This window comes from Mustela nigripes, chromosome 6, assembly GCF_022355385.1.
Source record: "Mustela nigripes isolate SB6536 chromosome 6, MUSNIG.SB6536, whole genome shotgun sequence".
In the NCBI taxonomy this organism is placed as follows: Eukaryota; Metazoa; Chordata; class Mammalia; order Carnivora; family Mustelidae; genus Mustela; species Mustela nigripes.
The window spans coordinates 51735462-51751238 of NC_081562.1; the positions used below are offsets into that span (position 1 = coordinate 51735462).

Sequence of the window (15777 nt, forward strand, 5' to 3'; positions counted from 1 at the left end):
CTTTAATTTTACCAGCGAAGGAAAAGAGTAAACGCTGAATGGTAGGTATTTCACAGGAATTGAACTGCCTTACTATTTTAGTGGTAGCCATAGGTTAATGACCTAGCTCAGTTCATGATGAGCCAACTACTCATCAGTAGGAAACTACTGGTAGGAAAACTACTCCTCAGTAGGAAACTACTGGAGTCTGAGGTGCACACCTGTGCTGTTACCTGTCGTTCTATCTGAACGGTGAATGGAAGGGCTTTGAAGCAGCTGCTAGGGTTCCAGCAAGGGCTAGACTGCCATTAGGCTGCTTTCAACCCTCAGGATGCCTCCAAACGCCCCTAAAAAGAGGGGGGGTACCTACCTCAAATCTTGCCGCCTCCTAATGCCTCTCAAGAATAACCTTGTTTTTCTCCTCTTTGCTTTTCACTACATTGTTCTGTGCTTGCTTCCTTGTGCTGGAAATGCTCTTAATTATCCAGCGCTTCTGTTCTGTACTACAGACTTTGCCACTGGATTCCTTTCTCGTGATTTAATGGGTCCTTTGATCTTTCTTCCTGCCGTCCTTTCCACTGAACATTCTGACTGAAGTGCTCAGTGGCTGACTCGGGTTAACGTGACATCCTTTTTCTCCCCTCCCCAGATACAGGTTTGACCCTCGTCTCATGTTCAACAATCAGGGCAGTGTCAGGACTCGAAGGTTTTCAAAACCTCCTCTGTAGCAACCTCTGCACTGGGTTCCTGCACGCCTCTGTCTGAAGAAGTGATTGTAGTAGGTATCTGTAGCTAGTCCGCAAGACCGCGCCTGGAAGACTTTCTGGACTGGCTCTAGGTCCCGTCTGAAAAGGCAACCCAGTCAGCTGACCACCTTGTGCAATGTGTTAAACTGTGAACTCTGCCCCTCCGTCAGGGATGGCTGGCCCTGATGCCTCGTTCAGCTAATCACAATGCTCCCTTCCCTGGGGTTCCAGTTCCTGATGATTCCCTGTGTGATCAGAGTCTGAATTTGTAAGTCCATTCAGATAAACGGCGGTACTTTGGGGGGGGGGGTGTATTTTACAGCTCAACCACTTCACTCTCACAAATACCAACATCACACGCCTTGAATAACCATCAGAGCAAGAAGTACCACCGTTGTCAGATTAGTGGAAGTACATTGTTTATAATATCCACATCACAATGTGATAAGGTCACAGATTCCAAACCTGTCAACCAAGCACTGTTTTCTGTTGTTGGGTTTTTTCTTGTTTTCGTTTCTTTTGCATTCTGGGCTGGTGCTACGCTGAAAGAGAACAGTTAAGTTTTCGGTAAAGGCTAATTCCAGGTAGTTCTTAAAAGGGGACAGCCATTTCCTTCCATCTCCTTCCAGGCTGCTCACCACATGCTAACCACAAGAGGGAACATCTCTTCTCTTGATTATTACCCCTCTGAGATCTGAACAACAAAGTAGCTTAGGGATCTCAGCAGAGAGGAAGAACGTCTAAGGGCTGGTGAAGGTTGCACTTTGCGGGCCTCTGCGGCCCGGCTCACAGCTTGACGGGTGGAAGGGCTGCAGCTGGGACGGCATAGGTGCCTGTGTGGCAGGAGCCTGGGTTTGGTTTTGCCTCCGCATTTTGTGGACATTCCTCCAGCACAGGTGACGCGGAGTTCCAGCTTGCTTCACCCTACTCTCTTCCCTTGTACAGAAGTTTGCCTGAGGGTTTGGAGTCTCCCGTAATTTGGCCTCATTCACTGTTCCCTGTCAAAGCCAGACCTTGGGGAGGTTTCCTGACTGCACATAACACCTACATTAGTAGGTTTCCGGGCTCCAAGACCAATCTGGTTTCTTCCCAAGAAAGCTAATCTGTGGTTGGAACAGCAGGGGGAGGAGGAAGAGAGCTGTGGTTTATAACCTGTTCAACTCAGGCAATAGTGATTTTAGCTTTATTTAAGGTCTTAGGTCGAGCTTTAAGCACTTTGTAAGACATGGCTGTAAGCAACATCTCTATCAGAACTCCAGATCTGGAGCCATGTTGGGTTAATAGCCTTTGGGTTGTTCCTTTACCTCATGCAATCCCAGTAACTGTGGTGGTATTCAGAGGTGAAACTGGCAAGTAAAATGAACACCTCTGCTGTGAATGTTTTAGGGGAAGATATTCTAAATATTTTGTGATTAAAAGCAAACTACAATGTTACATATGGGTATCAGCTTTATTCTACACTTTGATTCTTAACATTAATCAGTCAACTTCTACCTTACTCAAAGTTGACCATAGTTATTCCCGAATAAAAAGAAACCAACTCTTACCAGGTCTTATATTGTGATGTCCTATTATTCAGTTTTCGGATGCTGGTTCCTGAGAACAGGTAAAGTCCTAAGAGTGACCCAAGTCCGCTGCCCACAGGAACCTTGCCACACTGCTCCGAACACTCAGCGGCCCATGTCCGGGTGGGGACGGGATGCCCGCTCTGGTAGCTCCTGCCTCCTGTATTTGGGACATTTCCTACTAACTTGGGAATGGCCTATAATCTGACTTTTTCTTAGACTGGCTTCATTCTGGATCTGTACTAAAATCATCTCTCAAGTTCATAGCCTAGCAGACTACAAAATGCACTGAACTTTACAGAATGTATGTACAAGGAACACATTGCAAGAGGCTTGGCTTCTTTCTCTCCTAACTGTATGAATTTGGGTTTTGATTATTTTCTCTTTTACGAAGGCCAGGTCTGGACTGGTTGGTGCCCTTCAGAGGAGAAAATTGTATAACCATTAGGAGTGACCCAAGGCCACAGGAATGAACAGAGATTTTTGCCTTATAAGATTTCCTATTAAAAGCTACCCTCAAATATCCAGTGGAGAACCCCTTTTGAGCATCTTTGAATTTGACCAACAATACTGTTGTAAAATATGTTTTAATTCACGGTACTAAAGGTTTGTACAAAATACTGACCATAGCCATGAAGTTATACCTTGACGTGTGAGAAATATTCTTTAAAATTTATTTTTGGTGTCTAAGGATTAGTGCTTTAACAAAAGACAGACTGTTCCAGGGTCCTTATTAAGGTAAAGCAAAGGATATTTCCACCATTGATCCACCAATGAATTAGGTGGAGTATTTGGGTTCTTTACTTTGACCACTTAGGTCCCATAACCTCTGTGAATTCCTGTGTTTGTGTCATCTGTTCCTAAAAGTTACTCTGCCCTGGCTTTGTGTCATCTCAGTCACCTGACTTAGAAAGTGCCCTTCAAAAGACCCTGTTCACTGCTGCACTTTTCAACAAATTAAAATTTATTTCTGTTCTAGTGGGAATGTGTCCTTTGTTTTAGTCCACAAGTAGTCATTCTGACAAGATGCCGGTTAATCTTTTTGTCACTCACCTAAGACTGGAGAACAGGCCTTTACTCCTTGGCTGCTGTAGTCTCTACCTGGAAAGCTCTTCTGTAGGTGCTCTCTTGCTGACCGATAGCCTTGAATGAGTACCATGGAGAAAAATGATAAATCTTTATGCATTTACCACTTTGCAGGAAAAGTCTTATCCTGGCAGACTTTAAATTAGGTACAAGTAAGCTTAACTTCCAAGGTGCTTTCCCTTGATGTCCATTCATGTGATGTAGTGCCCTCAACAAAGGACTTTAGATGGGGACTAACAGACTTGTTCTTCAAGGGATGTCTCTGTCACAATTACTTACCTCTGCTGTTGGAACACAGTATTTAGTATGAATAGTTATGTTTGGTAAATTTTACTTACCGAACAGGCCAGGATTTGCCAAACCCTGACCTGAGAGGTTGCCTCATATCTTACAAATTGTGAAAACCAAGTAGAAAAACAAGATGTTTGAGGACAACCAGATCACTGTCAATTTGAGGGGTGCCTGGGTGGCTCAGTGGGTTCAGCCTCGGCCTTCAGCTCAGGGTCCTGGGATCAAGCCCCGCATCGCGTTCTCTGTTCAGCAGGGAGCCTGCTTCCCCCTCTCTCTGCCTGCCTCTCTGCCTACTTGTGATCTCTGTGTGTCAAATAAACAATCTTTAAAAATTAGCGGTGCCTGGGTGGCTTGGCTAGGTGGGTTAAAGCCTCTGCCTTCAGCTCAGGTCATGACCCCAGGCTCACGGGATCAAGCCCGGCATCAGGCTCTCTGCTCAGCAGGGAGCCTGCTTCCTCCTCTCACTGTCTCTGCCTGCCTCTCTGCCTACTTGTGATCTATCAAATAAATAAATCTTTTAATTAATTAATTAACTAATTGAGGGGCACCTGGCTGATTCAGTGGGTAGAGCATGTGGCTCTTGATCTTGGGGTCATGTGTTCAAGCCCCACATTGGGTAGAGAGATTACTTAAAATCTTTTTAAAAAGTGTCCAAACAGAAGTGTATTTCTATATATTTCCCCAAAGCTTAGGTAAATCCCAAAAAAGTAACTTGAGAGTATCACAAGGTGAATCCAACAAAAAAGAACATTTCTTTGTATAGACAAAGTAAGGCCAAGTATAGACTCTACCAGATCGATCTTTTTTAAGATTTTTCATTTAAGTAATCTCTCCACCCAACGTGAGACTCGAACGCACAACTCCAAGATCCGGAGTTGGATGCCGTCTACCCACTGAGTAACCCGGTGCTCCGTCCATTTTTCTGCCTTATCCCACCTATTCTCACTGAGACTGTACACTGCCCTCTCGAACCAAATCCCCTATAAAACTTGGTCTTTGTTTCATCTTCCTGTACTAGCAAGGGGCTAGAAAGGCTGGTCGTGTGCTTACCCTGAAGTGTGCTGTGGGAAGAGCAGACAACCCGAGAACTCCAAGTCCCCAGGCTGGAAGCCCTGTGCTGAGACCTCCATGGATGGCCTAGGAATTCCCACAAAAGACAAAATTTAGATGTGGGACATGGGAGCTTGCTCCTGGACTGTCACAGAGGAGATAGTAAACTATTCTAATACTGGGTTTTTCAGAGGAAACTTCCATGACCACCTTGTACCCAGCAGAACTGAGATCCGTAAATACTCACTTAACCTAGGGAGCCTGGGTGGCTCAAGTCAGCTAAGCATCCGACTTTGGATTTCAGCTCAGGTCACGGTCTAAGGGTCGTGAGATCGAGCCCTGCATCAAGCTCCACACTACACAGGGAGTCTGCATGAGATACATTCCCTCTCTGTCAGCCCCTGCCCTACAACAATCTAAAATCTTAAATATACAACAATCTTAAATATATCATCAATCTGCAGGTCTGACTGATGCTGATAGGATGGAGAGATTCAGAGAATACTTATAATTAGTATTTATTGTGATAGAAGACTTCTGCAGAATATTTTTTTCCTTCAGCTGAATTTATCCAAGCTCACAAAGCCCACCTTTCTGTTAAATTCTGTTTGTCTCTGATCTAAGAAGGATTTTTCCCTCCTCCATTATCCATACACACGCCTACACTACCAGGCAGTGAGCTTAGTTAGGAAATGGAATTACTCTGTTTCCGACATCTAGGACAGTATATAGATTGAAAAGAAAAAAGCTTCCAAACAAGAATACTCTTATCTAGCAAAGTTACTCAGATTTGAAGGAGAAAGAGTTTCCCAGACAAGCAAAAGCTAAAGGAGTTCATCACCACTAAACTGCCCTTACAAAAACGTGAAAGGGACCTTTTTAAGCCAAAAAGGGTGCTAATTAGCCACAAGATATTTGAAAATATAAATCTAACCAGTAAAGACGTTTATACTAAAGGTCATGGATTAATCTCAAAGGTAGTATAAGATCAAAAGACAGAAGTAGAATAATTAAGGGCTACACAAGATAAAAGTTGTAAAATGTGACATTAAAGAACATTAAGGGGGGGGACAGTAAAAATGTTCAAACTTAAATTATCCATTTAGACTGGTAGAAACAGAAGTTATCTCTAAGCCTCATAGTAACCACCAAACAAAAGCCAGTAGAAGATACAGAAAAGTCCCCAAACAACAAAGGAAACCAAGAAACGGGAGCTATAAAATAGCCAGAAAATAATTAACAAATGGCAGTGAAAATAGTAAATTTAAAAAAATGTCAAAATGGCAGTTAAGTACATATGTATCAATGCTTCAATGTAAACAACCTGGGACACCTGAGTGGCTCACTCGGTTGAGCGTCCAACTCTTGATCTCAGCTCAGGTCTTGATCACAGGGTCATGAGTTGAGCCCAATGTTGAACCCCCACATCCAACGTGGAACCCACTTTTAAAAAAGTAAAAGACCTAAATTCTCCAATCACAAAAAACACAAGACCCATGCACATGCTGCCGACAAGGGACTCACTTCAGCTGTAAGGATACACACAGCTGAAGTGGATAAAAAATTGCGATATTCCATGGAAAGGAAGAAATCAAGGCAGCAGCTATATAGAGACAAATCGGACTTTAAAACGAAGGCTAATATATAAAACAGGCCAGGGGTGCCTGGGTGGCTCAGTGGGTTAAAGCCTCTGCCTTCAGCTCGGGTCATGATCCCGGGGTCCTGGAATCAAACCCCACATCGGGCTCTCTGCTTAACAGGGAGCCTGCTTCCCCCTCTCTCTGCCTGCCTCTCTACCTACTTATGATCTCTGTCAAATAAATAAATCTAAACAATAGAACAAGAAAAAGCAGGAAATTACATAATGGTAAAGGGGTCAATCCAACAAGAGGATATGTTTCTGAACATTCCTGTAGTATCTATGCACCCAACATAGGAGCATCTTAAATATATAAAGCAACTACTAACGGACTGCATTTAAAGGGAGGGGGTGGGAGGACTTGTCCCTAGTACCTGGATTCACAGGGAAACTAGTTTCAGACTAAGAAGGGGGGGTGTCCCTACCATGCAGTGGTTTCTTATCCCACTCCAGAGCATGGCTGATGGAAAAGAAGCCAAAAACAGCTCCTCTCTTCAGATCTCATGTATTTCCAGAACAGCTGTGGTAACCCAGCAGCCAAGATACTGGGATCCGTGTGACTTCCGAAGCTAGATCATGGAAGACCTGATCGCTTCTCTCTTCTCTTTTGGATGACTCCGGAGGAAACCTGCTGCCATGTTACGAAGACAAGCCAGCAGTCCTATGGTTGGGTCTGGCTGAGGATCTGAGCCTTCCTGCAAATCCAGCCCCACCTTGCCAGCCAGCCAGGAGAGCAAGCCCTCTCAGAAGCGATCCTCCAGCCCAGCCCGGTCAAGGCTTAGGGTGCTAACCAGGGCTGCCACCCCCAAACCTCCATCTCCCAAAGAGCCATCCAAGCCAGAACCATCCAGCTAAGCTGCTTTCCCATTTCCAAACCCACAGAAACCATGCAACAGAATCTGTGTTTAAGCTGATTTGGAAGTAATATGCAGCAATACAGGACTGATAGGATGACAAAACTTGTTTACCAAGAAGGAAACAGGCAAGCCTTTTGCCAAAACTTATTCAATTGTAGGTACCCAAGACAGGACAAAGCTGTCTAGTCGCAGAGGCTCACCTTACCTCCAAGGTGGGAAAGAGTTTTACATGTATTATATGCACAAAGAATATAAATAAACAGGCTCCCAGCTACGATTCCAAAACCAAGTAGAAGCTTCTTTGAAATGGTTGCTTAGATGTTATGTTCTCATCACATGTTGGAAAATACTTTCACGGACTCTGGGCTGGCAGGCTCTGGTCACAAATCCACGTTCTCTCCAGCACATCTCTATACCTCCCAGAAGCCGCACAGGGGAGAGAGTGCTGCGTGGCAGCCGACCAGCTCTTTCAGCGGCTACAGCACGTGGACACTTGGACTTGATTTGGGAAGCCAGGCCCCCCGTTGTCCAAAACACGATCACCCTCACCACTTCTTTGCCTCATCCCAGGGATAGCCAAGTAGCTCAAAAACGCAGTGCAGTCTGTCCTGCTTAAGTCTGAGAAATGGCTCCTCTGTATACATGGCTTCCCATGGAAAATGAATCCTGGGGTACCAAGTCTGGTCCTCAGCACAGCGCAGGTCATCCGGCCCTGTGGGGTGCCGTGGGAGGCCCTAGCAACTGCCGGGGTTCACAGTCAGCCTGCAGAGGAGCCCGGGCCTGTCTCGAAAGCTGCCCAACCAGCTGATTCCAGATGGAGTATGAAATGCTGAGCACTGCAGATGTTAAGCCCGGTCCCCAGGGAGAGTCCTGTCGGGTGGGGGGGGGGGGCTCACATGCATGACCACACCAACTAGAAACAAGGGGGAAGTCCCTGGGCTGCTCCTACGGGTGGCCCTCTGGTCTGGGTCTCTCAGTATCACTCTTGCCTCACCAGGGCGGACAGCACAGGGATCCCCAGTCCCAGTAGCTCTGAGCACAGTGGCTGTGACTTGTCAGAAGACAGGCCACACTCTGGTACCTATTTACAGGCAGTGCAAGGGATGACACTGAGTGCTGATTACTTGGGTCCTGCCAATCGCCCTGGAATCTTGAGTGTTCTCAGATTTGCTTTAACTGTTGCCCTTCCTAAGCCAGAGTTTGAAGAACAAATAAAAAATGTTTTTGCTTCGGAAAATGTCCCTTTTGGAAACTGCGTCCTAGGTAATGCTTCTAGATGAATTTTAGTGTCAACAGGATAGGTGAGCATCTTAGCCCAGTGGTAAAGCAGCCAGTAGTTAACTCCATGTTCGGAACAAGAACCTGGAAAACAGGGGTACCTGGGTGGCTCAGTGGGTAAAAGCCTCTGCCTTCGGCTCGGGTCATTATCTCTGTCCTGTGATGGAGCCCCAAATTGGGTTCTCTGCTCAGCAGGGGGCCTGCTTCCTCCTCCCCCTCTGCCTACTTGTGATCTGTCAAATAAATAAATAAAATCTTTTAAAAAGGGGCACCTGGGTGGCTCAGTGGTTTGAAGCCTCTGCCTTTGGCTCAGGTCATGATCCCAGGGTCCTGGGATTGAGCCCCGCATCCGGCTCAATAAATAAATAAAATCTTTCAAAAAAAAATCTTAAAAAAAGAAGAACCTGGAAAACAATACCAGTAACCTTGCACAATATTGGGCTTTGTAGGAGACAAAAATACCTTCACATTCATCATGGTATTTGGTCCTCACATCAGCCCTGGGAGGCAAGCAAACAGCCAAGGCTCTCTCCACTTTACAGGGGGAGAAATGGTTTGCTCCAGGGCAATGGCCACTGTTAGTTTTAACTCTGCCCTTGCTGAAGATGACTCTTAACTCAGAGACCGTGTTTTAGCCCTCAAGTCCTTTTCTCATCACGGAGGAAAACCAGCAAGAGGGACACTGATAGGAAATGCTGCCAAAAGGACTTCAGAAACCAGTCCCCACTGTGTAGAGAACGTTCACGTGAGTTAGGGAATCTGCGAGGCAACCCCTACCGATCCTTAAGCTCGGGGCTCTACATCACCTCTAGAAGGAAGCTTCTCCAACCCTGTAAATGCTCATACCACTCTGTACTTTCCCAACACATACCAGTTCGTACTGCACGTGGACTGGCTTCCACGAAGTGAAGGGCCAGGAGGCTCTTTCCCACCAGAATCCACCCAATACCTACCATCTTCAGGGCGATTTATAGATACACACTGAATGAAAGAAATTAAAATCCTTCGTGTTCTACTCAAGTCTCTTTCTCTGCCAAGAACAGAACCAATATAAAGTGAAAGGTTAAACAGGTGGCTATAAGAATACAGATATCGGGGTGCTTGGGTGGCTCAGTTGGGCCTCTGCCTTCAGCTCAGGTCATGATCCCAGGGGCCTGGGATCGACCCTTGCATCAGGCTCCCTCCTCAGCGGTAAGGCTGCTCCTCCCTCTCCCACTCTCCCTACTTGTGTTCCCTCTCTGTCAAATAAATAAAATCTATTAAAAAAAAAAAAAAAAAAAGAATATAGACATCATAGAACCCAATGGTAAATCATACTGACTCACTTTTTCTTTTTAGAACTTGTTTTATTTTTTAAGTAAGCTCTACACCCAACATGGGGCTTGAACTCACAACCCCAAGATCAAGAGTCACATGTTCTAGAGCCTGGCAGGTGCCCCAGATTGACTCACTTTTTATATGTAATTAAAATTAATTCCAAGCTGTTGACGGGGAAAGGGAAAAAGGGAGGGAGTGAGGGAGGAAGAAAAAAAGGGCAAGAGAAGTAGAGAAAGGGATGGTGGTGGGAGCAGAGAGGGAGGGAGGGAACCTTAGTTCTCATTTTCATAAGCCTCAACTCTACTGTCCTTCCAGTAATATGAAGGTAAATTTAAGTAGTGTTAGAATACCACTGCTCATACTCACGAAATGTACGCACAGATCGCTGCTGGGAACCGAGATGCTGGAAGCAGTAGCAGCGTCAGCCCTTGGCATGCAACTCCACAGCTAGGCAGAGTCAGGTATGTGCGGAGCTCACTTTTTTGGGGGCACACAGTAACAGCAGTTTGGGACCTAAAATAGGAACCTCCCGAGAATATCTACAATCCGCGGCAACGTCAACCTCTCTTACTCCTGATGTTCCCAGCCTGCACCTTCACTTTCTTTCCCAGCAGCCCCGTCAGAGGATTATTGGTTCTGCTCAGCTTCTCGGAGAACCAGCTTTTGGTGGCCTTGGGTTTCTGTTTTCTATTTCGTTTATTACCGCTCTTCAGTACTTCCTTTCTCCCGCTTACCTTGGGAGAGCTTCCACCCTAAGAACTAGAAGAAGAAAAGCAGAGATCTGACGCCCTTCATCTTTCCTAACAGGAACTTCGTGCTATAAATTTCCCTTTTTCCATCCTTGATCCCACTGTGGAAATGAGCACGTTAGCGCAACGGGCGCGCAGACAGAGGACTCTCCACTGAGGGGAAGAGGGGACCGTGAGCATGTGACAGCTGAAGTAGTGGGTAGGTTCTGAACGCACTCTCCCCCCCACGGAGGCCACAGAGCCCCTCCCCTGCTCCCCTTGGCTCCGTTCTCCTGCTTTCTCTGCGCACTCTCTCCCCACTGACACAAGGCCCTCGAGGTCTGGGAGTGCCCACTGCTGACTAGGACACTGTATGTGACTATGTCACACTATGATACTGCTGACTTCCTGTGCTGATTTTAAAACCTTGAGAGAGTCTAACTGATCAACAGCCTGTATCCGTCGAAGATCCAAGCAGCTGTGGTCAGAGGCACAGGGTGCTACTTTATGTAAAAGTCCTTTCCAGGGCTAAGGGCTGCAGGTCAGGGAGCCCCTCTGCAGACTTGCCGTTACTTCGTTTAAAATGACCTTGTTTAAGCAGATACCTTGTGGTTTCAGATATGGGTGGGATCTAAAAAACAAAATGAGCAAAAAAGCAGAAACCGATCCATAAATAGAGCAGCTGGTTTCCAAAGGGGAGGAAGATGGGGGGTTGGGCAAAATGGGTGAAGGGGAGTGGGAGACGTGGGTTTCCAACTGTGCAATGAATACATCCGGCGAGAACAGAGACAGCGTAGGAATATCGTTACTGGCATTCTAGTAGCGTTCTGTGGTGACAGGGTAGCCTCGCTTGTGGTGAGCACAGCCGCTGTACAAAGATGTTGAATCACTATGTTGTGCACCTGAAACTCGGTAACACTGTGTCAATTACAGTAAAAAATGGTGCATTTTTAAAAGCATTAAGAGGGATGCCTGTGCCCACGGATGTCCTCTGAGGATCTGCAGTTAATACTTGAACCCGTATGGGTCGCTGGGTAAAATGGCAGATTCGCCAAACCCCGTCCTAGACATACAGATTCAGCTTTGGGGTGGGATGCAGAAAAATCTGTCTTTTTGAAATTGCCACCTCTGGGGATCGGAGAAGGGGAGCCCTCCTGCAGTCGTTGGGAATGCAAGCAGGTGCAGGCATTCCGGAAAACAGTGTGGAGTTTCCTCAAAAAGCTGAAGAAGAGCTACCCTAGGACCCAGCAGTTGCGCTACTGAAGATTTACCCCAAAGACACAAATGTAGTGATCCAAAGGGGCACGCGCTCCCCAATGTTTACAGCAGCAAAGTCCACAGTAGCCAACTGCGGAAAGAGCCCAGATGTCCATTAAAGATGAATGGATAAAGAGGATGTGGTCTAAATATACAATGAAATACTACTCATCCATCAAAAAAGAAAGAAAGAAATCTTGCCATTTGCCACGATGTGGATGAACTATAAGGTATTATGCTAAGTGAAATCAGTCAGTCAGAGACAACTATAAGATCTCACTCGTATGTGGAATTTAAGAAACAAAACAGAGAATCATGGGGGAAGGGAGGGAAAAAATAAAACAAAATGAAATCAGAGAGGGAGACAAACCATAAGAGACTCTTAACTATAGGAAACAAACTGAGGGTTGCTGGAGGGGAGGGAGGTGGGGGGATGGGCATCTAGGAGGGCATGTGATGTAATGACACTGGGTATTATATAAGACTGATGAATCACTGACCTCTACCTCTGAAACTAATAATATAGTATATGCTAATTAATTGAATTTAAACTAAAAAACAAAAATTTTAAAAATAAAATTAAGGGGGCGCCTGGGTGGCTCAGTGGGTTAAGCCGCTGCCTTCCGCTCAGGTCATGATCTCAGGGTCCTAGGATCAAGTCCCGCATCAGGCTCTCTGCTCAGCAGGGAGCCTGGTTCCTCCTCTCTCTCTGCCTGCCTCTCTGCCTACTTGTGATCTCTCTCTGTCAAATAAATAAATAAAATCTTTAAAAAAAAAAATTAAAATAAATAAATAAGTAAGTAAAATCTTGTAAAAAATAAAAATAATAAAAAAATGAAACGAGCACCTCTGATAGGTCTGGTGCAGTCCATGAATCGCATGGAAACGTCATTCTGCCTTGAAAGCTCTTCCAACAGATTCTAAACCGCCCCCTCCCAAGCACCAGCTTCCTAACAAGTAACTTTCTGTGAGACCCACTGTGCCTCTGCTCCCTTTCCTTAGGTACAAAAGAACAAAACTGTACAAAGCAAGCTGGGGCGGTGGACACAGGGTGACACAGGGAACAGAAACTTTGTTCCTGGCCTCTCCCACACCCCTATACCCTCACTGGTTGTCTTCCTTGAGACACACCCCCCTCCCCAACGCACGTAAACTGCCAATTAGAAAGTTTATCGAGAAGAAAGGCAATGGAACTCGGACTTGCCTTAAGTCCCCAGTTACCGTGGCTGCCCATGTATTCTCTGACAAGGGTCTTTTCTTGAGAAGGCATGATGTATGCCTGACTACCTAAAAGTCACTGAGTCAACATGCTCCTTGAGAGATTACATATGCAAGGAAAAGTCATTTGAAACTGAAAAGAATCTCAAGACCCCATTTATAGCTCAGTATAAAACACTGGAGTTGAAGGGGTTGCTTTCCTACCCGCAAGAGTAACAATTCAAGGATTCTAGTGTGCTGCTCCAGAATTCCTGTAATTTAAACAAATCCTATCGCACTTGACAATCTGAAAGCCCTCGGGATGCCTGGATGGCTCATTCGGTTAAGCTTCCAATCCTTGATTTCAGCTCAGGTCACTGTCCCAGGCCCATGTAAGACTGAGCCTTGCGTCACAGCCCTGGTCACGCTCTGCACTCAGGAATCTGCTTGAGACTCTCTCTCTGTCCTTCTGTCCCCCCAAGCCCTGCCCTCTCGGAGCCCCGCCTTCTCGGAAAGCCCTCACAAGCAAAGCCCCTAGCACCCCACTTCAGAGAAAGGAACTGAGCAGGATCTCATTAATCCCTCTTGCCAACAAAGGGTGGCAAAAACAAGGGGAGGCTGCCAGCATCCCCGATCTGTGCCACTGAAGAGCCAGCTGCCTTAAAGGTGAGGCTCATTTAGAAAGGCTGAAAGTAACTATTCCACTTAAAGTAACTCCCTTCCAAAAACAAAGCCAAAACCCCCAGCTTCCTTGGAAGGATACCAAGAGCCCTGGGTGTTCTGCTGTTTGTGTGTAAACATGTAAGAATGTCAGTATTCCCATTTCCAACAGGGGAAGGAGAGGGGCGCTTTGGCAGCTCAGCTGCTGCCAAGTCCTGCCTCAGCCAAGCGTGAGTCACAGCTGTCTCTGGAAACTATTATTTAAGATCAAAAGGGTCTGTCCTCTTCCCTGCCATTCTCACCTTGCAGGATTAGAGGGAAAGTTCTGCCAGAAAAACAGAATGAAACCAAAAAGGGCCAACCAAAAAACCCCCACGAAAAACTCAAAACACAACCATGCAGATGACATCGCCCTGGAAAGTTATTTACAGCTGCCCACTCCCGTTCCCTCCCCCTTCCCTCCCCGAGTTCTTGTACAAAGCTGCTCTTCTGCGCACCTGGTCAACTGTGCGGGTGTGCACACAGACAAGGGAGGACTTTCAAGACTCCATGCTTGGTTTCCCGTGTTCCTCTGCAGAGGTCCATCCTTGGTGGGGGAGGAAAGCTCTAGCCTTTGCGAATGGGGAACTCTGCAGTCCCCGAGGAGGCTCTTTGGGTGGTGCCGGGAATGACCGCAGTGGGAACACTGGCCGGGCTAGCTGCCCCAGGAGCCTCCCGCACAACAGAACCTGCGGAATGAAAACACCGGGAGACGGTTAGTGTTAACCCACAACCACCTCAGTGGGACGCTGAATGAACACCACAGAAGGATGACAGAGCACTCAGACATTGAGGCTGCCCTTCCACGTCCCACAAACCCCCACCGCACCCAGAGGCTTGCTTTCTGACAAACCGCTCAGCGCGGGACTGGCAACATCCCGGGCTTCCTGCTGGCAGGTGCATTGGAAAACTGGACGGAGCTTCCGGGGGAGCGAAGCGGCAGGGCTGCTCAGGGCCAGGACCTGGCTCGGCCGCTCTCTCAGCGAGGCAGTGGGCAAGCTGCTGGACCTCAGTGCGCCACCTCATCTGTGAGATGTGGATGTTGACAATACCTACCTCACAGTAGAGAAAAAGCGTTAATATGTACTGAGGTTTGGAGAATACAGCCTGGCACACTGTGAACACTTCGTGTGAATTTGCCAGTACAGAGACATCCCCCCAACCTTTTTTTTTTTTAAGGATTTTATTTATTTATCAGAGAGAGAGGGGGAGAGAGTGAGCACAGGCAGACAGAATGGCAGGCAGAGTCAGAGGGAGAAGCAGGCTCCCTGCTGAGCAAGGAGCCCGATGTGGGACTTGATCCTAGGATGCTGGGATCATGACCTGAGCCGAAGGCAGCTGCTTAACCAACTGAGCCACCCAGGCGTCCCCCCCCTTTTTTTTTTTAAAGATTTACTTATTTGAGAGAAAGGGTGAGAGAGAGCACACATGCAGCGCAAGTGGCAGAAGAGGAGGGAGAAGCAGACTCCCTACTGAGCAGGGAGCCCGACACAGGACTCGATCCCAGGACCCTGACATCATGACCTGAACCCAAGGCAGATGCTTAACCTACTGAGGCACCCTCCCCATTCTTTCTAAGACAAAATGCAAGATACTATTCTTGAGGATTCTGCAAAATAAGAAAATCTAAACAGGTTATCATTTGGTGATAAATTCTGACAAAAAGCTTAGGGCAGGAAACTAACTCCCTTTAAGGGATAAAAATTCAAACAAAAAAACTCCCCGTGCACCTTGGGTAGTAACCCAGGCTGAACTAACAAACCAGATTCCTCTCGATATTTCATCAGAGAGATCTATACAAAGCCATCATTTTCTATCATAATATTTTCACTTCTCAAACAACTATGGTGCTTTTCTGGAAATGTTTCCCTTCACCAACAGGTGCAGCACTGGTCTGATTTCACCACCACCTCTAGGGGGCAGTGCAGCAGTAAAAATGCTTGCCTAGAGCAGGCACAGGAGAGGAGCACACGGAGCCTTTACCCACACACAGATACGGACTCCCCCAAATACTCCCCATCCCACCATCCTGTGTGGGACAGGCATGCTGACCAAAAAATACACACTTTAAACGTTGAAAGTGGTCTG

General features: G+C 46.6%; 1 protein-coding gene and 1 long non-coding RNA gene across 2 annotated transcripts in view; one reads left to right on the top strand and one right to left on the bottom strand.

The window, feature by feature from the left end:
* The window catches only part of GNS (glucosamine (N-acetyl)-6-sulfatase), a 58373-nt gene extending 55105 nt beyond the window's left edge, over nt 1-3268 (top strand). Inside the window, exon 14 of the mRNA XM_059402546.1 lies at nt 629-3268. Coding sequence (XP_059258529.1) covers nt 629-707 — 79 coding nt within the window. The 3' untranslated portion in view covers nt 708-3268. The remainder of the gene's footprint in view (nt 1-628) is intronic.
* Nucleotides 2963-14908, bottom strand: LOC132019460 (uncharacterized). Its single transcript, XR_009404787.1, has 3 exons — nt 14519-14908; nt 14148-14378; nt 2963-3433 (listed from the first exon to the last, which is right to left on the bottom strand). It is a non-coding gene; the product is annotated as an uncharacterized LOC132019460 (long non-coding RNA).
* Nucleotides 14909-15777: the final 869 nt, after the last annotated feature.